The following is a 25,355-nucleotide window of genomic DNA, read 5'->3' as shown; positions in this document are numbered from 1 at the left end:
ACAAAGACCGGTCCGTCCTAGAAACAAAACACCTACAAACAAACTAAACAATGTGCTATGAAGTACAGTGAGGAGCACTCAGACCTTTACACAGGGGAAACCAAACAACCACAGATGCATGATTTGGTTGACTGAGAACCTACATCAATGATTAAATAATATGCTTTTATGTTGAAAGTGCAGACAGGAAATGGTCCCGATGCATTTTTCTCAACTTGACAAGCAGAAACTCTGCTTCTAGTTTGAATTTTTTCCTTCTGGGGGAAAATGAGAAGAGACACAGTGAGTTTGAGCAGAAAGAGAAAAGAGTCCAATACCAAACGATCAGTCAGTCACTCACTTGGTCTGTTTCTCAGAAAATTAGTCAGTTATTGAGGATATTCATGGACGTGTCTAGCTGCAGCAGGAAGAGGTGAGGCTGGATATGAACTTTGATTCATTTGAACCCTGAGCTACTGATGTATCTGTGCAAAGAAACCTGAAAGAGTTAATTCATTTAAAGTATTTATTTTATAATATACAACCAGACTTCCTTTAAAGACCGACAAGTTTAATATTTAACTCAGAAACACAAGTTTTATGAAGTAAAGTTCAGTCAGAAGAGCTGACTGTCTCCAAACTGAACTCAAACTAAGAGTGCAGCTGTTTGTGGGTTTTTGAAGGTGAATCCTGCAGTGTGAAGATGTGCAGTGGTATTTAGTGGATCACTGCAGGCTAGTTATTTTTACAGCTCACATTGTTTTGTGAATGATTTCAAAAAGACAGATCACCAGCAGGTCATTTCAGACTCCAGACACATTAACTGTTTAACGCTTTGTCTGTTTGTGTTGCTGAACTTGTGTTTTTGTGTTTTCTGTTTATTTGTGTGAAAGAATCTTTTGGAGGTTTTACTTGTGTTATTTGTCTTGAATTTCCCCCCAGAGAGACAAATGAGTCAGATCCAGAATCAGTTTTAATGCTCATGGGTGTTGACAGTGAATGCATCAATTCATGTAGTTTTGTTCCAACAACAAACGGCAGATCAACAGAACTGAATGTGAAGTTTTCTAATTACAGAGGAATGTGATGCATGATGGTTCTCACAAAGATACAAGTTGGTGTGTGAGTGCATGTGTACATGTATTCCTGTTGTGGGGACAAAAATCTGTTCACACAGTCACACTGTGAGGACCGGTCTTACTTATGGGGACAAAACTCAAGTCTCCACATGTAAATCGTTAAAAATTAGGGTGAAGAGTTGCTTTGGGGTTATGCTGGGGTTAAGATTAGGTTGAGGTTAGGTTTGCACAAGTAATGTTTATTATTATGTTCATGTGGTGGTTAAGCATCCAGGAAATGAATGGAGGTCTATGTAATGTCCCCAGAAGTGATGGAAACATGACTGTGTGTGTGTGTGTGTGTGTGTGTTAATCCGTTAATCCCGCTTGTTAGCTTCGATCAGTGTGATGAGTTGCAGTGTTACTCACTTGTAAACTCACTTGTAAAGTTACTGAAGCAGTCAGGGAGTAAATTATATACACACAATTCATTAGTGTTCTGGTCATTTTTGGGACATTTCTATCACATATAAAGTTAAAACACACAGTCTTGAATTCCTCAGATGAGAGTGGATGAAGACTTTTGTGTGTCCATCAGCAGAGCAGTTCCTGTGCTTAGCTCTTAGCTTTGTACTTTGGTTAAGAACATCCTGTGGTACCACAGTGTTCATTTTCTTTTCTTCTGGGCAGGAGACAGAGAGGTTCGCCCTGTCCTGTCTGTCTTTTAGTCTGTCAGTTTGTCTCCCTGTGCTGGTCACATCAGCCATAATACTTGTCCTCTGATAGACCCTCCAGTTTAGCTGACTTTCAGCTGAACCAGGGGGCTTGGAGTCTACAGCCTACCGCCTGTAAGAGGAGGTACAGAGAGGAGGAGGAGATGAAGAGGAGGAGGATGACAGCAGGAGGCTCTGATGAGAACAGAGATCCAGGAGAAACTCAGCAGAGGAACATGAAAGTACAGAGGAAAGAACACAGATGGTGAGAACATCATTAACGTCCATCTTTTGTTATCAGCGATGGTTGTTATTTCAATCAATCAGATTGATTATTGATCACTGAGTTTTGTTTGTGCAGGTTTTCAAAGACTGGAACCCGGACCAGGACCACTGTCAGGACTGGATCTGGATTCAGGTCTGTGGATGAGATCCAGTCCTGCAGACCTGAGGTCAGAGTGGCCCTAATCAGGAAGACCAGGATCCAGACCTCAGTCAGAACTGTGGAGATCAGAGGATCTGAACTGGTTCGATCTGGTTTGATTCTCACAGACCAGACTGATCCAAGATCCATTGAGACCCAGCTGGACCAGAGCAGACCACCCTGGGTAAGACAGACAAGGACCACAGAATCCACCTCTGAGGTAAGTTCCAAATACACTCTGACATAGTCTGTTTCATCCTGGTCCTGAACCACCGACTGATCTGTGTCTGCTCTGATCCAGGTCAGGTCTAGGTCTGCAGCAGGTCCACCGAGGACTGCAAGTGTGAACCAGAACAGGACCGACACAAGGGGGTCTGGCAGAGTCCTGGGTCCAGTGTCCTGCAGAGGAGAAGGGGTAGCAACCAGGACCAGGTCCAAATCTGAGGGGAGGAGAATTAAGGCTAAGAGGAGGACCAAGATCCACCCATCTGTCTTCAGAGGGAAAGGTTGGATCAATTAGTCAGTAATTAATTTACCATCTCAGATCATGCTGATCAGAAATTGATGAGCTGCCTGAAGTAAAACTGATCGTTGAAACAGGTGATCATCATGTCTCACTCTTTATAGGTCAGCTGCGGCTGTCAATCATCCCAGAGGTGGGGAAACTTATCATTCATAGTAAGTAAATACACCAGTCAATCAGATGACAGCCTTCACACACAATTAAGATAAGATGAACTTTATTGATTAGGCTAGAACATCAGACCAGTGGACCAATTTCATGCCATGTTTCTTGTTGCTGTGAGCAGGTCAATAGAGTAAATAAAGTTTTTGTTGTCAGTGCCCATAGACCCAGCAGGTGTTTTATTATCAAGCAGCACATTCATTCTGTTGTTGTGTGAAATTTAGAAAGTGAGGAAATACAACAAAGATCTTCTCCTCCACAGATTGACTGAACTGCCTCAGCACTAACTCACAGTGTTTGATCACTGATGAGTTGACAGATGAATTACAGGCGACCTTTGGTCAGTCTTCACTGCAGATGATGATCAATAACACAGATAGAGTAACGGGACCCAGTTTATTCATCCAGTTTGATTGATTCTGATTCAGTCTCTGTTATTTAGCAGCAGCAGGGAATCTGATAAGTAATCAATATCCCTGATTCCACTGTGTTGTCATTAAAACACATCAGCACTCAGCAGACCAGCCAATATTCAGACCAATAACAGGTGAGGCGGCAGGTGGTCCATCAGTCGCCAGCAGGAGGCAGCAGAGTGCCACTGAGAGTCCTTCAAAGAACAACAGAGTGGCTTTTAGGGGACAGACAGGAGGTTGACTGTCTTTCTGCCTTCTGTCTCCTCATTTACATCCACACTTTATTTTTCTCTCAGTTCATTGACAAACCATTTTCTTTTGTTTCTACAGTCCACGAGGCCAGAGGACTGATGGGAAAATCCCAGAGGTCATGTGACTCCTATGTGAAGGTAAAGAAACACTGATGAGCTCAGGTGTAACAGAAGCTTGTTGAAATAATACAATAATAACATTAATCTGCCTGTGATGTAACAAGGTATTCATTATAGACATTTTAAATGATAAAAAGTGTCATAACTCGAACACGTGTGTGTGTGTGTGTGTGTGTGTGTTTGTGTGTGTAGCTGTCAATGAACTCTGACCTCGACCACAGCATCACGATGACAACTCCAACCGTCCTGAACAACAAGAACCCAAAATACAATTCAAATTTCATAGTGTAAGACAGTAACCATTTACTAACTTATAAGTGCATCTAAAAATCATGCACACTCACGTCAAGTCAACGCTGTAATGATGATATTGTCAACACTTTATTGTTTTATTCATTTAAAGTTTTGTGTGTATACTGTGCTGCATGTGTGGTAATGTCTCAACCAAACTGTATCTCAGGAACGTACACGTGCCACAGGATGGCAGTGCCTACATATGAAGCTTGCCATGGGACTTAGTTAATTTACATTATAATAACTAACATTCATAATAAAAGCTTTGTTAGGAAATGAAAGTGTTCTATTGGAAGGCTTTTAATTTTAAACTGATACAGAAAGTGTTGCAGTAACAGCATGATGCAGTAACAAACATTTAGCAGTAAAAACAGAAACCGATCAGTGAACAAGGAGGCTTCATTCTATAAAACAAACAATTTAATCAATCGGAGGGAATGAGAGAGAAACACGTGTCTGTAGTACAAACCTTTTAATGAAAAATGTGTGTGTGTGTATGTTTCAGGTGTGTCAGAGATGACCTCGTCCTGAACAGGATGCTGGTGTCAGTGTTCAGCAGGTCAGTGATGACATCAGAGCTGAAGCCCCGCCCCCTGTCTTCTCTGTGCTGGTCCAGGATCAGCTCATCATTCACACTCCTGCTCAAACAGAAGACACACATAACACTTCAAGATAAAAGTACTAGTTTTGAGGTCCTGAAACTTGACGTCAAAGTGAAGTTAGTTTGATGAACTGAAGTTGACGACAACAGAATCAACCTGTGGTTCACTGTTGGACTGCGGACCACCATTTGGAAATGGAAAGATGAGATCATAACAACACTCAGAAGCTAAGACTTTTGGGAGGTGCAGTTCATCAGTGCTAACAACTTAGATCACTGATTCATCTTTGGTAGAAAGCTACATGTATACATATATACTACATGTATATATACATGTATATAATTTATATATTTTATTTCCTTCTTGTAAATACTTTATTCTTCATTTTTTATTACTATTATTTGTTATTTTGTATTTTGTATGGTGCACAGGAGAGAGAAAAATCCTTGTATGGTCACACGTACTTGGCAAATAAAGCCGATTCTGATTCTGAAGCTAAGCAAAGCTGTTATTTTGTATATTTCCTGAAAGAGAACACCTGAGAAGGCCGAGGGGCGGTGCTCCACACACCTGTCTCTCTCTCTCGCTCTCTCTGGTTTTCATCATCAAAGTCATGTTGTGTTATCGTTCCCCTCTCTCTGTCTCCTCAGGTGCAGTCACCTGCTTGGATGTATGAGCTTTGGGATTGGTTCTCTCGTCTCATCCTCAAAGGTCAGATTAAACTATGTTCCTCTTCTTCATCTCAGTCTTCCTCTCAAGCTGGTTCATTTGTCCACAAAATTTCTGTGAAATACAGAAATACAGGTGTGGTGCTATGAAGGTTCTTTTTTACCTTCAGAGCTTGTTCACAGATTGTATTGAGTTCTAAAGTTCATATGTTTCATCTAAAGTGACGCAGATTCAACATGTTTGCTGTTGGCTCTGCCCCCTCTGTGTTGGCAGCTTGTCACTGGTTGGTTCTACCTACTAGGAGAGGAGTTTGGACGGAGCAAACACCTGAGAGTGACCTCACTGTGCAACAAAACAGTGAGGAGCCTAGAGAACAGGACAGCAGGGAACATACCAACACGCTGTGGTGAGTTAAAGCAATGTGATTGGCTGAGAAGAAGCGGCTTCTCACAGCTGACTGGTTGATGATAATCGGAGTTCAGTATTGTTCACAAGCAGCTGAGTTGAGCTCAGCTCTGATGCAGCTGAAAGCAAACAAACTGGAGACAAAATCGCTGCAGAGATGCATCACTCACTGCTTACAAGCAACAAATGAGGTCATGACAGATCATATTCCAACTTGTTTTTGTTTCATGGATTTTCCATCTGGTTAAACAGCCTCTAAATTAATCAAAAGTATGTATAATCACCAGAGAAGAGCCCTGAACTCTGCAGGCACAGATGGATGACTTCAGCGTCCTCCAAATACTCAAAAACCTGACTTAAATCTCTGGAATGTCCCACTCTCCTCCTACAAAGCTCTGTGGTCCTGAGGTGAGCTTTCAACCCCTCAGGTCAATACACCATGACCACACAAGAACTGGAACATTAGAACCATCAAAACCAGAATCAGATGCAATTACAAAACCCAACCTGTCAGATTTTACAAAAATAAGAAAAACCTTCACAGGCAATCCTAACCTTAACATATTAGCTTCATTAGTTCTGACAGAAACCCTCAGGACACACACACACACACACTCGCTCTCTGTATGTTGACTCTATAGTGTGATGGGGAGAGAGGGACGAGCGAGCAGTTGTAGATATAGATTAAAACTGACTCCTGCTCTCCTTTTCTCTCCCCAGGGGTCCACATGGTTACCGTGGCAATAAGAAGCTGCCCGGTAACCATGTGACCCTCACAATACCACCGTCACTATGTCGCTCAACACCCTCCCTCCTGACTCCATCTATCTCTGTGTAGCCCCCCCACCCCCCTTTCTCACACTGAGAGTTGATACTTGCTCGCCCCAACCGACCGATCAGAGGGAGAAGGGACGAAAGAAGGACAGAAGAAGAAAGTAGTATTAGTCGCTCTGTTAGTAGTAACATCTGTGGATGGAGTATTTGTCAGTACTAGTCAGCAATACTACTGGTTTTACTTCATTTGTCTTAATTTGTCCAATCAGCAGACTCTCAGGACTCTCAGAACGGTCCAGATCATCCTCCGTCCAGAGTGCTGGTCCTGTTTTGTTTGTTCTTCAGGGGGATTCCACGTGGATGCTTTAACTTTTGTCTCATCTTGTATTTGTGAGGTGCAGGTTTAACTGATTCAGAACCACTTGATCTAATCTGAGGACAGTCAGGATGTTCTGGAAGAACACTGCCTGGTCATGGGATGATGATGATGATGGTGGTTATTTGCTTGCAGCAGATCTCAGGAGAACTCCAGACTCTGCTCCAGATACCAACCTGAACCAGATTGCTACCACCACCCCTGCCCCAACCAAGCTGTCAAATAGCACCACTTCAGCTGGACTCAAAGACCTGACAAACCACTGCCTGACCTCCAGTTTCCCCCAGAGCCTCAACGCCAATCACAGCACCTATGTCTCCACATTGTATACCCAGCAGCTGATGGTGAGTCACATGGCTCAAACATTTACCTGAGGCATTGCTGAGTAGATGAGGTTGTTGAGATGAGATTGTTTGACTTGCTGTGGACCTGTCTTCGTTTGGAACTTGTCTTGGTTGCTTGTTTTGACTTGGGACTTGGTAGTCTTGACCTATGACTTGATTTTAGACTCATCTGCTTTGCGTTGGGAATTGATGGACTTGTGACTTGATTCTGAGTGTTCCTTTAGAATTACCCGTGGGGCTTGACTTTGGACCTTCTAGACATGGCACCTGACTCAAAACTTAATTGGACTCGCCTATTTGTTGTGGAATTCATTGATCTTCAATTGTGATTTGACATGAGATTAACTGGTCTTGACTTGGAACTTACCTGTCCAGATGTAGGACTTGATTTGGGATTTAATTTAGGACTGACTTACTTTGACTCGCACTTGTGGGTCAAGACTTGCGACTTGCCAACAGATTTCTTTTTCAGACTTTAATGACAGGATGTCTTGAGAGTAGCGTTACCTGCTAATGCTAGTGTTGCTGATTTACTGTTCACAGTTTGTAAATCACCTTGTTGGTTGGTCGTGAAGAAAAAGAGTAAAAATAAATGAGCCACAATTATTCTAGAAGACTTCTTCTATTACTCTAGAAGACTTTCCTGAGATGCTATCATGCTAACATTTCTGACATAGCAACCAATCAGATCAGAGATGATCAGAAACATCTGTGTGTGTGTGTGTGTGGGTGTGTTTTACTGTTTTTCTTTAAAGTCTCATCAAAGATTCACATCTGCTGAATTATAGATTGAAGCTGCTTCTGGTCTTCACACAGTATACACCATATACCACACAGCTGTTTGGACTGCTACAGCACATGACACTAACCTCCCCCAAATCAAATGAAGAAGAAGGGATGACCAGATGTATACACACACACACAGTTTCAGATGTTTTACTGTCCCTGAATTATTCATTTCCAACATATTTGGTAAGAACATCTCTGATCAGTCCTTTAGTCTTTCTTGAGGTTTTTATTTTTCATGTTTGCATGGGCGACATTACTTACTGACATTCAGCCTTGTTTTTATTTCTGGCAATGTGAATATTTTGGTTTTCTATTTACTGCACTCGTTTCTACTTTGTACTAAAACAAAGGTTTCTCTCAGGATGAATAATCCCATCTCATCTCATTACTTTACACAGGACTATAGTCTCATACATGTGGTCCATTGATTTCTTATTGATCAAATCGCAGTGGTAAGCTGTGAGAGGTTAACCTGCTCCGTCGGTTTGGTTTAATGCAGATGATAATCCCACTGTTGCTCAACATAAACTGTGCTGGTGAGCAGGACTGGACTCAAGTTTTCATTTCTCTGAATAGTCTGCATCACACCAGCATGTCTGGGGTTTATTTGGGCAGCGACATGATGGTGGTCAACGCTTCTCTAACCTGCTTTTAGCATTTGTTGTGTGTGGATTTATTACGTCCTACCTGACACGATTCTGCACCGTTGTCTCATCCTTTGCCCAGGACAACTATGATTGGTTCAGATAAATACAAACAGGTCAGAGTGTTGGTTTCCTTCACAGCAGAATAACACGTGAAGCCTGTTGGGTCAATGGGCCCAGGAAACAATGAGAAGTCCTGAACGACAGCATTCACACGAGTTTGTGTGTGTGTGTGTGTGTGTGTGTGTGTGTGTGTGCAGGAAGTATGTGTCTTATCGCTGAGATACAGCCAGTGTTTTTCTGAGTCTGTGTGTGTTTCCTGCAATTCTTCTGTCTGTTGGTTCCCACACACACACACACACACACACACACACACACACACACAGCTCGCTAACATGCAGTACACAGCTGAAACTCTCTCACAGTGCTTCCCTTGGACCAGCTGGTCCTGGTTAGACCTGGTTCTAGTTCTGTTGATTTGTTGTTCCAGCCTGGTTTTGTGAAGTCTGGATTTGACTGGTCTGGAAACTTATTCTCTAAAGTCTGAATGTGGAACAACTTCTGTAAATCTGGACCTGGATTGGTTCTGGTATTGTGTTTTGTGTCTTGAAGTATGGATTTGGATTAGACCTGATTTCTGGACCTGGATTGGGAGTTGTTCATCCGTCCTGGTGGTTGTGGTTCAGATCTGCTGGAGGATCAGATGGACCAGTAAAGCTGCGAGAATTGAACAGACAACTGGACCTGCTGGCATGCACACGATCCACCGTCTGTGTCGAATCTGCATCGAACAAAACCTGCCTCAGGTCAGAGTTTGTTTGTTTAATAAAGGACCAGTTCACAGTTTAAAGTTGGTGTTAAAACAGCACTTCCTGTTGTTCAGTCTATACACGTTTGTGCAGTTAATGTGTAAGTATTTTCTGAAGGTCATCTGAAACAACAAGAACCTCTGGAGATCAAACTCTATCCTCATGTTTCTGTCTTTCAATGCTGAAACACATCTGAAACAAAACTGCTGTGAACCATCGAAATGTCACAAGTAGATGGAGTGAAGACTTCTTCACTTTGACCTCATTCAGTCTTCTGTTCCTCACTGAGTTCAGTAGAGTTCAGTAGAATCCTCGGTCAGTTACTCTACAGATATGTAGCTGCTTGTCTCCATAAGAGAATGAGGTTTGGAGTTGATTTCTGATGGCACCACTAACAAACATGGAAACAACACCCTAGGAAACAATCGTCTCTTCTGATTGGTTGTACATTGTGATGTCACTACTGGCTGTCATTTCTGGAACAACCTCCAGTTTCCTGTGTGTGTGTGTGTGTGTGTGTGTGTGTGTGTGTGTGTGTGTGTGTTTGTGTGTGTGTGTGTGTGTTTCTAGCTCAGCAGGTAAAATAAATTATTAATACCTTCATGTTTAAACCAGCTGCTCTCCTCATGTTTGTTTCATGTGTGTGTGTGTGCGCGTGCACAAGACAGGTTGATCAATAATTCACACAGATTAAATCTGAATGACTTTACTGAAAAACTGCATCTGACAGGGAAGAGAGAGAGTGTGTGTGTGTTTCAGTGCTGCTGGTGTGTGTGTGTGTGTGTGTGTGTGTGTGTTTGAACAGGCAAAGGTCCTCCATGTTGTCCTTTGCTACACAAACACTCAGCTGTTCAAACAGAAACTGATTCCTGCAGTTTAACCCTTTCCTGAGTGTTTTCACCTGCCTGCTTCAGGTGTCCATAGTGATGTCAGGGCTGTCAGTCAAACTGACAGGAACTTCAGGGCCCAAGTGAGAGACCAAGATGTTGATGTTTACATACCTGCACAATATCTTTGAGTTGAACCAAAAGACTCGCTACAAGCAGACATGAAGAAATGTTGCAGACGACCCACAATGAGAAGATGCTGTCCATTCAGAGGTCTGTGATAACACCTCACTGTCAGACAGGGTTCACAGAAATAAATCGCTTCTGTTCTTTGAAAAACTCATGTTGGTCAACAGCATGACTGAAGGTTTAGTGTCTAGAATAGGTGAGTCAGGCACACCTGAGGAAAACTTCTTTATTCACATCAAAAAACACATGACTCATTCATTTCCATATTAAATATCTAACTGACTGGCTATAAAAAAATATTTAATCATTTTTCTTTTTACTCGCCCCACCTCAAAAAAGCCTACAGAAGAACTTGCAATATTTTTATAGCCCTGAGTTTTGTCAGCAGGTTGGGTAGCAGCTTGTTTAGTCTAAGAGGACAAACCCAGGGTTTAAAAAGTCCATCATCATTTGGTTGCTGTTTTTTTCAGCCCACAATCATGACTTAAGGAGAGTCAGAGGAGTGAATGAACTCTAAACTTCTCTCTTTAAAAGTCTAAGATCTCTTTGAATCTATCTTCATCATCTATAATCTTTGAATCCTATTTTTGTGCTCTTGTTCTGAGACTGGGTCCCCCCTGCCGACGGTTAGTTCTGGCCTGATGATGTCACAGTGATGTAATGTTGTGGGAACACTGGAGATGTGTTTCCTGTCCATCAGTTTATTGAAATGTCAACTGTATTGTTGGACATGTGAACTGGACTGATCCTGCAGAGAGACAAACACTGAGGCTCCCAGAGTTTCTCTTCACACCCTGCAGGGGTTTTAATATCAGCCTGTCAGTCTGAACTCAGGGACATTTAGCATTCTTTGTGGAGGGAATACTGTGAGGAGTCGACCTTTCTTCAGCTCTGTCGGTGTTTACAGAGTCATGGAAACAGCTCAGAGACAGACCTCCAGTCTGGATCTGACTCTGTCAGCATGACTAAAGACCTGCAAAGTCTGGACATGGCGTCCCCTTCAGACTGCCAGCTGTACAACAACACATGAAGTAACTCAAAATCTCATGAGACTAAAACAGAAAACATTTACAGGCGGCAAGTTAGAAACAACACAAAATTCAACAAACTAACATGAGATGGGATGGGCCTGAATTTGTTCCACAGTGGGAAAATTGTCACAGCAGCACAGGGATAGCAAAATAAAGGTAAGTCGAGTAAGATTTAAGAATAAGATAAACTTTATTGATCCCACAGTGGGGAAATTCACTTGTCATAGCAGCTCACAAGAACAGAATAGAGTGCAAAATCAAAAGTGCACAAAACAATTTCAAAATAAATTATCAGTTTTTGAAAAAAAAATATACAAGAACACACACAGTATTTACAGTCTTTCATGGTTTTTCAATTATTAGCAGTAAAAAGTCACTGTGTTGCCCTTGGGGATTATTGCACAGTAACTTCTTGAGGTTCGGTTTGCGGTGGACTCATGGGGTCTCACAGCAGCAGGGAGGAAGGACCTGTGGTGACCCTCCTTCACACACTTGCGGTGAAGCTGCCCACAACTGAAGGAGCTGCCCAGCGCTGTCAGACTCATGCAGAGGGTGGGAGTGGTTCTCCAGCAGAGAGGACAGCTTGTCAGGTGACAGGGCCTACCACAGAGTTTAAATATGTCCTGAGGAGTGTCCCCTGTACTCCAAAGGACCTGAGTCTCCTCAGCAGGTACAGTCTGCTCTGGTCCTTCCTGTACAGTGCAGTGGAGTTGTCTGTCCAGTCCAGTCTGCTGTTCAGGTGAACATGCAGGTATTATAGGAGTCCACTCTCTCAGTGTCCACTCCCTGGACGTTCACTGGTGTTGGGGGTGAGTGTCCACGCCTGTGGAAATCCACCACCAGCTCCTCTGTTTTCCTGTGTTGATCTGGAGGCAGTTCCATTGGCACCAGTCCAGTTCTGGATCAGTTCTCTGTACTCTGCGTCGTTCTCAAGGATTCAAGGATTCAAGGAGCTTTATTGTCATTTCACACATGTAGAACATGAGTGGAACGAAATTAGTTTCCCCGGTCCCAGTATAAGCCCAATTGCCTAACAAATAAATATAAATATAAACAATGCTGTGTAATATAAAAACAGTAGAATATTAAAAAATACAGTAGGTGATGTAAACATCAGTGTAAACAGTATAAACATTAGTGCAAATGACTGACAGGGTAGTGCAAAAGACAGTAGTGCAATGAGAGAACATGAGTAGTTTGAGAGTTCTGTGCAAATGGCTGCATTGTGCAAAATGTTCCATGGGTATTTGTTGGTGTGTGTGTGTGTGTGTGTGTGGGGGGGGGGGGGGGGGGGGGGGGATGGGTTTGGCAGCAGGGGCTACAGAGGACCTCCAGAGTTCAACAGTCTCACAGCTTCTGGGAAGAAGCTGTTCCTCAGTCTGGTGGTCCTGCTCTTGATGCTCCGCAGCCTCCTGCCTGAGGGGAGAGGGGCAAACAGTTTGTGTGAGGGGTGGGTCCTTCATGATGCAGGAGGCCCTTTTCCTGCACCTGGAGGTGTAAATGTCTGTGGTGGTGGATAGGCTGTGTCCCACAGTCTTCTGTGCAGCTTTCACCACCCTCTGCAGAGACTTCTTCTCTGCTACAGAGCAGCTGCTGTGCCACACAGTGATGCAGGAGCACAGGACGCTCTCCACCACACATCTATAAAAAGATGTCAGGACTGAGCTCCCCAGTCCGGCACGCCTCAGCCTCCTGAGGAAGTCCTCCACAGTTATGAGGCCAACAATCACAGAATCATCAAAGAACTGCTGCAGATGACTGTTGGTTGAGTTGTGTCTGGAGTCCACAGTGTGGAGGGTGAAGAGGAACAGAGCCACGACTGTGTCCTGCGGGGACCCTTTCAATGTCCAAACAAAGTTCTCTCTTACTGTGTTTTAAATTGTCAGCTGGTTTCTGCCTGTTCATCAGATAAAACACCCAACTGAAACTGACAGAATGCACTGACTGTGTTGTCTCCAGGTCAACGTCGTTCGAGGAAAAGATGGTTTTGGATTCACAATCTGCTCCAACTGTCCAGTCAGGGTCCAGGCTGTCGACCCCGGTGAGGAACACTGTAGCCTCCATACAGACACACACCTGAGAGCAGGTATCAGACAGGAAACAGTCAAACCTGAGTTAACCACCCCTCCCTGACTTGTTGATGTGTTATGTGGACTCACGGGTGCTGTCACTTGATTGGACGAAGGCAGCACTTGCTGGGCTGCCACTGGGCTCCACATGTGACTCAGTGTGACAAGAGAAAAGGTTGTGTTTAATGACTCAGTGACAAGCCTCAGGAGGTGAAGTCGTGTGAGCTAGATATTATGTGAATATGTGATTAACGGTTGACTCAGGTTACAGAGTGACAGCCGTAAAGATGGAGGCTTTGAGGTCAGTAGTGAGTTCAACCTGACATCACTGATGGTCTGTCTTTGTAGGAGGTCCCGCTCATCAGTCAGGACTCCGTCAAGGAGACTCGGTCCTGCAGTTGAACGGAATTCCTGTTGAAACCTGGAAGTGTGTCGACCTCGCTCACGCCATCAGGTGACCCTACTACCTGGCTTTCTGACTTACTTCTTGTTCACACTTTCATGATAGTTTCAGCTCATTTGAAGTGTAGTTTGAACTTTGAAGCGCTGTTACATTTGGCTGACTGTACTGATGGCAGGTGAGCTCAGGTTAAATGGACAGCAGCATCTCATTGGCTGATCACACTGTTCGTGTTTACATTCAGAACCAACAAAATGATGTGTCAACTGTGTTGAGTTTTAATATATTTCTCAAGTGTTTAGTCCAGTGTTGCATCATTTGATTTGTTTAGAGGTCCAGCGTGTAGAATTTAGTGCATCTAATTGTGTGGCTGCATACTGCAACCAAATGAACAGCTTTCGCCACTGATTTTAAAATGTGAAAGTCCCCTTTAGAGTCAGTACTTGGTGAGTCTGCTCAGAGCCACTGTTGAAATATGGCCGCACGACATGGCGGACTCCACCAGGGGAGCTGCTTCCTCTGTAGATAGTAGAAAGGACTAATAATAGGAAGGCTAATGAAAAACACAGCAGTTCTTAGTTTCATTGTTTACACACTAATGAAAACATCATTACAAATATTAAATCCTACACACTGGAACTTTAACTGAGTTCAAAAAACATTTTAATTTCACTCAGTAATTAATTTTATTTATTTATTTTTAGTTTCATTTTTGAATTAACTTGAATGGATTTGATGATTTTATATTGTGTGTGTGTATGTGTGTACCTGCAGGAGTTGTCCGTCTCAGATTGTGTTGGTGGTGTGGAGGGGATTACCTGAGCTCAGGTCAGGATGTGAAGCTTTGCTCCGCCCTCCGGCACACAACACGGTAAGTCTTTGACCTGACAGCTCAACTAATGTACTGAAGTATAAATGTGAAGTATTTGTACTTGCATATTTAATTTTCTACTGCTCTTTAGTTATCTGACAGCTACTAATTTCCTTGATTTTACAAACCAAATATATGACTAAATGAACTTTCACCTAACCTAGAACCTTTATAACCTGAACCAGAACAGAAGTGATGGCTGGGAACATAACCTGGAACCTCAAAGAACATATCGATAACTTTTCTCCTGACTTAGAACATCAGTAATAGCTGTTTTTCCTGACATAGACTACAACCTCGTCCCATTTACTGATAAGAACTATAACTTTGCACATCGTTCACTTTCGGTTTTATTTGGTGTGCACGAATTGTTCTTCAAATTGTTGTTTTTCTCCTCCACTTTTCTTGGGGCCTTCAGATTTAACCCTCTGAGAGGAACCATTCATACTTTGCTACCTATGGACGCTCCTTAAATTAGAACCCTAACTGTAACTGCAGGACTCGTAGCATGAAGAGTATTTTTACTGTGAAGTAAAGGATGTGGATCATTTTGCCACCACCAGAACACTGAAACATTCATCTGCTGTAGGCTGCCTTCAACAGTCTATATGCTAAGCTCCTGAGTCTAATTCCTTCTCTTCATCTCACAGACAACAGACAGAAAGCTGCTGCCTCACCCCTCCCACAGTAAACACAATGGCAGACGAGGTCAGGGATTGGGAGTCAGGTCCAGTTTGGGGGCTCTGGGTTCTCTGTGGAGGGACAGGAAGGACGACAAGGAGGAGGTGGAGGAGAGGGAGGAACAGGAGGTGACTGAGTACTCGCCTTGCACCACCGCACTGAAGGGCACCCAAGTGACACCATCACATGGAGACAATTACATAATCTTGTCACCTCTTAATACAGGAGGACAGGTGAGTCTGGGGAGATCGAGTCTACTCTCAAGGTTCTCACTTCTGGATCCAACATAACTTCCTCTTTCACCTGTTACAGCTGAATGTTTTACCTAAAATGGATTGTTTTACCTGAACCAGAACTTTTCAGTTTGAACAGGAAGTTTTCCTTGAACCAAGAAGTTTTACCGGGATGACATAATTTCCACCTGAACCTGGATCTTTTATCTGACACAGAACCTTTTACATAAACTAGAACCTTTCACTTTAACCAAAACTTAATATCTGAACCACATCTCTACAACTGTTACAGAACCCTTTACCTGAAGCAGAACGTTTCACTTTATATACTTTTTCACCTGATGCAGAATCTTCCACCTGAACTCTCGCACTATTACATTACTAATAACTTATCTGAAAACTTAAAACATAACCCAAAATCTTTCCCCTGTACTACAACCCCAGGAGCTAATTTAACAAAACCATCTTCAGAGTTCAAAACCATCTTCCCCTCATCCTACATTCTTTGTCAGAATATGACTGAAAATATTTGAACTACGGAACCCTTCATAACCACAACATTAACCCACAGCCCCACCCCTCCATTCCAACATAAGCAGCCCCCACCCACCCACCAGATACTCCCTGTGCACCCTGTGTCTGACCTGAGCAATAATCTTATGGCTCTGAGTCAAGTTCTATCTTGTGCTAGATTAAATGTTTGAGGTTCTGGCCTGGACGAAGATGGGGAAGATGAGGGTTTTGGGCAGCACAGTGATGTAGGTTCCGTAAGAGGAGCAAGATAGATGTGACTGAACAATGGTGCAGTTCTGGTAGTTGCCATAGTTGCTGAGTGAAGAGGAGATTGAGGTAGGTGGGGGCAGAGTGGAGGTGCGATTAGGGTCTGGTCTGATCCAGTAGGCCTGCACACATGAAGTTATCCCTACTACTGTTCCCACAACCCAAACCCCACCAACCTAGTTGGTTCTGTCCAGCAATGAGTCATGTGTTTTGATGTAACACTTGAACGTTCTCTTTCTGTGTGTTTTAGCTGCTGCCATCAGTTTATCATGACAGAAGTGGAACCATCGGTACGACAGCTACACTGAGTAATGATAACACATACAAGTATTGATAAGCATACTAATCATAAACTGATACTGACTGTTTGGTTGATCATCAGGGCGTCTGTACCAGACTCACCCCAGCAGAGGTCAGAGTCTCCTTCATGACCCTCGACCCGGGACATCACAGCAACCATTCACCAGCTGCACCTCCACTCTGCCCCCACCTACCTCAATCTCCTCTTCAGCAGCCCCGCTCAGCAACTATGGCAACTACCAGAACTGCACCATTGTCCAGTCACATCTGCCTTGCTCCTCTTATGGAACCTACGTCACCGTGGCACCCAAAACCCTCATCTTCCCTATCTTCGTCCAGGTCAGAACCTCAAACCTTTAATCTACAGAGAGCACAAGCTAGAACCTGACTCAGAGCCATAAGATTATTGCCCAAGTCTGACCTCAAAATCATTGACTTGTCCGAGAACAAAACAGCAGAGCTCAAACCCCTCATACTCCCAGTGTTTATCCAAGTCCAATTTCAGTTCAATCCAATTTATTTACATAGCACCAAATCACAACAAAATTTGTCTCATGACACTTTCCAAACTCTTTAATTTAAATGTTGGTACCCAACAAAACCTCCATGTGCTTGCTCATTAGCCAGACCTAGAGCCAAACCAGGACCCTTGTATCTGACCTAGAACACAAGTTAGAATGTTTGATCTGACCCAAAACAAAATATCAGAACAGGAGACCCTCATTTTCCACCCTTTTTGTCCAAGTCAGAACCTAAAACGTTATCCAGAAGAAAAGGAATTCAACTTTACAACTAACCTAGTATGTTTTTGTCCAAGTCAGACACTCATTGAGTTTAGAACATTAATTTGGTCCACACTGTTGAAAACAAAACTTCTTTTAGACCATTTTCTAGATCAAAACCTATCGTTTCAGATTGATGTTTGTTCTTCAGGTGTGTGTTCTTGTTTACAGCCTCTGGATCTGTGCAGTCCAGGAAGAACCCTGCTTATGGCAGAGGAAATGGTTCTACACCAGGCTGACCTGCAGCCTGCAAAGGTACCTGTACTGCAAATCTGCTACCTGTTAATCAGTCAGCCATTTTCTATACTGCTTATCCTTCAGGGTCGCAGGAAGCTGGAGCCTATCTCAGTTAACTACGGGTGAGAGGCGGGGTTCACCCTGGACTGGTCACCTGTCAATCACAGGGTTGACACACAAAGACAGACAACCACACACTCACACCTCAGGGCGAAGTAGAGTAGCCAATTAACCTAAACCAGTTAACCTAAATTAACCTAATGTGCATGTCTTTGGGAATTTGGGAGAAAGCCAAAGAACCCGGAGAAAACCCACGCAGGCACAGCGAGAACATGCAAACTCCACATAGAAGGGCCCAGACCGGGATTCAAACCTGGAACCCTCTTGCTGTGAGGCGACAGTGCTAACCACTGCACCACCGTACAGCCCCAAATCTGCTACCAGTATACTGTAAACAATTAGTAGTACTGAGTATACTACCAGTGCTGCCACACTACATTACAAACATTCTGCAAATTAGAGAAGAAACATGTAATCAGTTAATCAGCTGGGTGACAGGAATTAATCAAACTTTTTAATTCAGTCTTCCTGTCACTGACATTTCAGAGTAAACATTCACGAAAAAAATAGCTGGCAGATTGAGTAAAAATTGTAAAAAAAAAAAAAATTGTAGTAAAAATTGTAGTAAAAATGCTGGAAAAGTACTGCTGGTAATAGTAACACACTATTACCACAGAACACTACTATCCGTGTGACTGCAAAGGTCACGGCAGATTACCGATTGGTTCTACATTAGAATATTTTTACGCAATTTATCCTGGAGAGAGAAAACGTTTGATTGGGAGAGAAGAAAAAGCCTGAGAATCTGAACTTGATCCTGAAGGACACCATAACCTCTGAGAGTTGAACTGGGATCAGTTTCACACTAATGGATCATTCTGAGAGACACACACGCACAAACACACACACTTAGTTGTTTCTGGGAATCGGCTGAGTTTTAGTTTCATGTAAAATAGAAGATGAAGAGGAAGGTGAGATGTGTCTGTCTGTCTGTCTGCCTGCCTGCCTGTCTGTCTATGTTAGACTCACATGATGTCGGCAGAGGTCAGCATGGCATCATGTTCCAACATGAATGTTTCCTCTGTTTAAACTGTGAAGATTTAAACACTCAGGATTGATAGTTTTTCTGCACAGTCACAAAAAGTCGATCGGCTGTCACTATTACCTAAAATTCATTGGGACGTAAACCTTTAGAGACATACGGTTAAAAACTGACACAACAGACTGGATATTTAAGTCTGGCTGTGGTGAAGCTCCCTCTTGTATTCAACTCTGAACTGCTGAGACTGCAACACTTTGCTTCTCCTCAGCAACTCGATTATGTTTCTTTAGTCCAGACTGTTTTGCACCTGCAGCCACGAGTTTCACAGACTGCTGACCTGACTGACCACACGTCATGCTGAGAACACATGATTCTTTCATTTGGTTTAATTGTTTTTGATAAAACATTATTTAAACCTTTGCTGTGGTGTGTCTCCCTCCTTGTGACCTGAGCTGGTCCCAGGTCCCAGGTCCTGGTTCTGGTCACTGTGTCCCAGACTGCCTCTTACAGGTGTCTTTGGTTTAAGGAGCAGGAGGCCCATCAGATCCTCTCCTTTTATTTTGTCCACAAAGCAGAATAGAAACATTTAGTTTGTTTTATTTTGATCATTTCATTGGGTTATTTTATTTATTGTTATGCTGTGTGTGTGTGTGTGTGTGTGTGTGTGTGTGTGTGTGTGCGTGTGCGTGCATGTGTGTTAGATAACAGTGTTGATCTACAGTGACCTGCTGCTCTTCACTAGAGAGGATGAAGCCGGACGCTGCAATGTCCTACAGAGTCCACTATACCTGAACACACTGCAGCTCAGAGAAGGTAGGTGTGTGTGTGTGTGTGTGTGTGTGTGTTTGTGTGTGTGTTGTTTATAACATCTAAGTGCTGTGTATTTTTCAGTGGCTTCGGAGCCCCTCCACATCTACTTCCTGCAGAGCTCTCAGTCCTGTTGGCGTTGTCTCTTCAGTCTGGAGGCACTCACAGTTGAGCAGAAGGTCAGAGTCAGTCTCTGTCTCCATGACAACATCCAACTACAGCTGGTTGCCACAGAGACTGGACACACCCACCAGGTACACCCAATCTACACCTGAGACTAGAAAGTGACATGTTTCTGTTGAACAAAAACTTCACCTGTAAATCAGACAGTTAGATATCACATGATGTCTATTTGATCCTGTGGAATAAAATCATGAAGGAAATGAATCACACAGCAGACATGTTTGTTCAACTGCCTGTCAGGGACAGGAAAACAAACTCACCTCTGATCTGAAGATGAACCCAGAGAAGACTGAAGATACAGAAAACCTTGATCCAAATCTGAACCTCTATACATCCAGGTTAGAGCACAGAACCTTTGCAGTGCCAGCCCAAGACCTGTCTGACCTGGAACAGCAACCTGAACAACACGTTACAGCTGAAGAATCTTTGTCCAGCAGGAGGCCCTAAAATGTACAAAATTCACATGAATGATGCCAACATTACTGTTTATCATCAATGGTTTACCTCCTCCTTTCTCCTCCTCATCCCCTCCTTTCTCCTCCTCTTCCTCTCTCCTCCTCAGCTCTCAGACCTTCCCTCAGATTTCGGTCTTCTCTCTCTTCGTCAGTCTGACCTCCTCTGTCATCCTTCTTCTCCTTATTCCTCCTCTGATCCTCCCCTCCTTCGCCCTTCCTCCCCCTACTCCTCAATCTATGACCCCCTCAGACCTCCTTACTCCCCCAGCTCTCCCTTCTCCTCCTCCAGTCCTCCTCCCCCCTTCTCTCTCTCTTCATATATCACCTCCTCTCCACCTCTTAGGACCTTCACCACCCCATCTCAGCTCCTCCCCCCACCTCCCCCCTCCTCCAACACCACCCAAAGAAGTCCAGTCTGGAAGGAGAGAAGAGGAGCAGAGGAGGAGGACAGGATGGAGAGGCAGGAGGAGGTGGTGGAGGAGCGGCAGCAGGGGGAGGGGGAGAGTGCCTCAGAAACATCAGAGAATATGGGAGGAGTTGGGGGATGTGGACTTCGGCTCAGCCCCCATTGCTTCAACATGAAGGAAGAGGAGGAGGAGAGTGATAATGAAGAGGGAGGAGGCTCTGAGGAGTTTAGCTCCACCTACAGACCGGAAGGTGAGCCTGACTGGCTGAAAATCTGCAGTGTGTTTCAGCATGAGTCAAGTCCATTCAGGTGTGTGATGGAGAGTGGATAAGGTGTCTGTTGAAGATGAAAACTGTGGAACTGATCCTGAAATGAATGAGTGAAAATAATTCTGTTGTGTTTTCTCTTCATTCACGTGTTTGTCTTTCAGTTCTGCGTCGTTCTCTCTCCGAGGGTTCTCTACTGCAGGAACCTCGATCACCTCGCTTCCTTTCCGACAGCACCATCCATCAACTCACCCACCCCATGACCCCTGACCCCAACCCTGACCCCGAGTCTTTCCTCCGACACCCCTCCATCCACACCCTAAGGAGACAGCTGACCAGAGAGGGGGGGTCTCTGCACCACATGCTGCAGCTCCTCAACGGTACCAAGGTAGAGACCAGAACAGATCAGGACAGACCAACAGCCAGCAGTACAGACAGGTGTTCCAAAATGCATACTTCCATGCTGCTTGGTATGCTAGAAAAGACTGAGTATGTCCCAACACAAAATGAAGGATGTGTACCAGGATGCCCTACTGTGTCCAGTTTCATTTTGCACAGTAGAGCACAGACAGAAGACAGTGTTCTCCAGTACAGCAGTTAAAGACCACAGTGCAGTACAGACACCAGGAGGCAGCAGAGAGGTAGAAAATAGAAGAGCAGGAAACAATTAGGATGAACAGAAGAGACCAGTGAAGACCAACAGCAACAGTGTTTAGAAACGTGCAACAAAGTCCAGTAAGGACCTGCAGAGGCCATTAGGGAGCAGAGCAGCAAAGCTGTGAAACCAGGCTCCGACTACAAGAGATTTAAAGTCCTAAATCAGCTTTCATCAAAACACATAAGATAGATAGATGGATACTTTGCTGATCTTGAGGGAAATTCTGTATCCAATATCATCAATACAAACATAAAAACCAGATTGTGTTAAAATATGAACATAAAACTGTAAAGTACAAAGAAGTATAAAAATATAGAATACATAAAATAATAGAAGTATAGGAATAGAATATATATTTTAGTATTATTGTCATATCCTTATGTTATAGCTATAAGATACTATTGTGTAAGATATAAACATAAGAAACTTAACAGGTTTTCACCTGCAAGATTTGAAAATAATGATGCGTCACATGGTGTAGAGTATTTATTCAGATCATTGTGTCAGAGGGAGCAATGTGCCACCTCGTATGATCTCATGAGGAAGCAGATCTTGCTGTAGTAATGCTTTACAGAAAGAATAAAACAAAACAAGCTCAATGAGTCCGGATGAGACAATAGTCGGGAAATATGGTCAGTCACCTCTATTATTTAGTGGGAAATGGAGGAGAGATTTTAGTCAGCTCTAACATCCGTCAGCAGTTGACGGTTGACAGTTCAAGAATTTCCCTCCAGGGATTAATAAAGGAATTCTGATTGTATGCTAGCTAATGTTAGCCTCCCAGGCTAGAATGTTTCCCGTTACCGTCAGCTGCTCTGGAATGTATCTCTCATTGGCCCTTATGGTCCTTCTCAGAAAGTACTTAGGTTTAAGACTGTAAGTTCTGTGAACCCCTCACATTACCAGGAATCTGGTCTAAACAGCAGTAACTACCAAGGTCTCAGACCAGATTTATCCTCTGATTATTGGGAGGCCTTGTAAATCGGACCAAAGCTCCTGTAGTCTTAGATAGGCTCTATAGAACCAGGCCGTGCCTGACATTCTGTTGTTTTGTTGGTTCAGGATGCCGAGTTCAGAAATCTTCCACTGAGGAAGAAGACCAAGAGTCTGTAAGTGCACACACACACACACCCCAACCAAAATGGCCGAATTTACAGTATTTTGCTTGACAAGCATTGGTCATCTTATTTCTGCTATCTGTGTGCGGCCATGTCACTCTAACTCGTCATCATCATGTCCTCAGAGCTGCTGATGTTCGGAGCCACCTGCCATTTCTACGACGACAGAGAAACAATAGCTGTGTCCATGGTAACAGTTTGGAGAAAGCTCTGAGAAACAACAGGTAGGAACATGAAACACAAAAGTCTACAGTGCTGTACTGATGAGCAGTGACATCCACCTTAAAAATCACAACCACAATCCTAAACTGGTCCTAACAGAGTCTGAATTGTTCAGACAGGGTCCTGAGGGGTTGAGAGGGGTCCATTATGTTCTTCCTAGTTCCATTATGTTCCTGCTCATTCCAGTGTGTCTTAGGTGCATTTGTTGTGTTTTTCAGACCCCCTACACAAGAGGTGCTTAGGTGGGCAGTGAGTCTGGAGGCTCTGCTGACCAATCAGTGTAAGACACAACATTTTCTGTCTGTGTGTTCACCTCAGTGAGGCGACACGCCTACATGATGCCAGTTTGTCCTGATTGGCTGAACATTCTCATCTTCCTGTTGGTCAGATGGCCTGGCAGTGTTCCGTCACTTCTTGAGGTCAGAATTTAGCGAGGAGAACCTGGACTTCTGGTTGGCCGTGGAGAAATTCAAGGGTACACGCCCCCTCGGCAAGATGGCCGCTAGAGCTGAGAAAATCTATGACGAGTTCATTTCTACCACTGCTGCACGACAGGTATCTGTCTGTCTGTTTGTCCTCTGATTTGTCTAATGATTGGTTATGTGACATTACTGCTGGTTGTTCCTAGGTCAATGTGGACTCAGCAGTCAGAGAATCAACCAATCAGAGCTTGCGTCTCTGTGTTAACCACGCCTCCTTCCAGCTGGCCCAGGATCAGATTTTTGGCTTGATGGAGACCGACAGTTACCCACGTTTTCTCAGGTCCCGCCTCTATACCCAGCTGGCCAATCAGGGCACACAGATGGTCACCGAGTGAGCCAGTTACAGAGGAGCTCCAGACTGCCTGTTAATCAGAGGCTCCAAGATCAAAGCCTTTGATTTGGTAGTCACCAGCTCGAGCCATCTATTCAGAGAAGAGCCAACCAATGAAGAGAAACTAGATTTCCAGTTGGATCATGTGAAATGTAGGATCTGGTCAGGATCTCCAGCCTTGCTGCTCAGATTTGAGCACCCTGGTTATGATTTGTCTCTCTCAATAACTACTTTATTTCTCTTTTTATTCTTTGAATAATGACTGTATGAAAACTCAATATCATCCCATTGAAGCAAATGGTTGTTCAGGTTTTGCGCAAACAAAATCTTTTCAAAACTCTGTCAGATTTGAGTGATACTTTAACAAGTAATCATTTATTTAAAGATTCATGTGAATTAATTGATCAGACTCACATGACACATATTCTGTGACAGATCTTATAAGCTAATTAGTGTGTTAAGACATCACTGTTCTGTTAACAGCATTATCAGTGTCAGATTCAACAGTTCGACTGTTTCACTTGTACAGATTATCTACAGATTGTTATCGATGTGGTGACTGATGAAGCCACGGTCTCTGACGCTGCCATGACCTCTGGATTCGTGTCGTGTTTTGTGTCTTCCTTTAGGTCCTGGTGGACGGAGTTTGTATTAGTGCACCTGGTGCGTTTAGTAACTGACACTGAGTTAAAAGCTGTAAAGGGTTTAGTCTGTAGCCAGCTGGACTTTAGTACAAGTATTTTTTTTAACATTTGTTGAATGGAAAGATTAAGCTGTCACAACTTCTGAGAACATTTATTGACATTAATGTGAAAGCAAAAAAATGTTTGATTAGTGTAGAAATATGTTAGTGTAAGTTCTGGAGTGAATGTTCACAGTGATAACAGATTTAACATGTTCTCATGGTCAGCCGTAGTTTGAACATTTATAAAGTTGAACATTACAATGCTCAATGAAATGGCTGACTAATTTTTAAAAAATATTTTTAGATAAATTCATGGACATTTGTATAATATGAGTGAGCAGTTCAGGTTCGGCTACATAATTCAGTATGTATGCTGATGAATTTATCCTCTATAGATAATCTGTTCAACATCTACAGACAAAATTAAACAGTTGAATTATTGAATCTGAAGCTGTTGAAATGTTATAAAACTCTATGAACTCTCTGCAGGCTGACTACCCAAAAAAAGAAAAACGCCACCATGTCAACATCTACAACTTTCGAGTCCTGGTCACTTTCACTGTTCAAAATTAAACATATCTGTGATGGACTGTGATGGAGGATGGTTCCAATATTCATGTTCCTCTCAGGATGAACTGGAACTTTGATGACCCTCTGACTTTTCATCTAGCACCATCATCAGGCGAACATTTTAATTTGGTTTTGACCTGATACCTACAGAATAAATTATATCAGAGTGTTAGCATACTAACATTAGCTAATCAGCGAACATATTAAACATTTTACCTGCCAAACATGTTGACGAATGCCCCAGCATGAGATATGAGAGCCTGAACAACTGCTTGTTTTATTCATGTTTAAATGCGCACATTAAACCTGTGAGTAGAACCA

At 43.3% G+C, this 25,355-nt stretch overlaps 1 protein-coding gene across 1 annotated transcript; it reads left to right on the top strand.

Annotated features, from left to right (window-relative positions):
• Positions 1 to 104: 104 nt before the first annotated feature.
• Positions 105 to 24,459, top strand: LOC124058078 (regulator of G-protein signaling 3-like). Its single transcript, XM_046386942.1, is given in 30 exon segments — positions 105 to 412; positions 1,824 to 2,015; positions 2,112 to 2,394; positions 2,476 to 2,680; positions 2,802 to 2,852; positions 3,603 to 3,661; positions 3,836 to 3,930; positions 4,443 to 4,496; positions 5,190 to 5,250; positions 5,482 to 5,614; positions 6,899 to 7,107; positions 8,623 to 8,636; positions 9,046 to 9,346; positions 13,356 to 13,437; positions 13,814 to 13,919; positions 14,640 to 14,736; positions 15,387 to 15,650; positions 16,681 to 16,720; positions 16,813 to 17,069; positions 17,684 to 17,767; positions 19,553 to 19,664; positions 19,743 to 19,912; positions 20,404 to 20,953; positions 21,133 to 21,356; positions 22,689 to 22,735; positions 22,870 to 22,968; positions 23,185 to 23,246; positions 23,355 to 23,521; positions 23,595 to 23,849; positions 24,409 to 24,459. Coding segments are annotated over 30 exon segments (4,353 nt in total). The 5' UTR covers positions 105 to 383.
• The last annotated feature ends 896 nt before the right edge of the window (positions 24,460 to 25,355 follow it).

Source organism: Scatophagus argus, chromosome 4 (genome assembly GCF_020382885.2).
Source record: "Scatophagus argus isolate fScaArg1 chromosome 4, fScaArg1.pri, whole genome shotgun sequence".
Lineage (NCBI taxonomy): Eukaryota > Metazoa > Chordata > Actinopteri > Scatophagidae > Scatophagus > Scatophagus argus.
The sequence above is the reverse complement of the archived record's forward strand: the minus strand, read 5'-3'. Positions and strand labels throughout refer to the sequence as shown.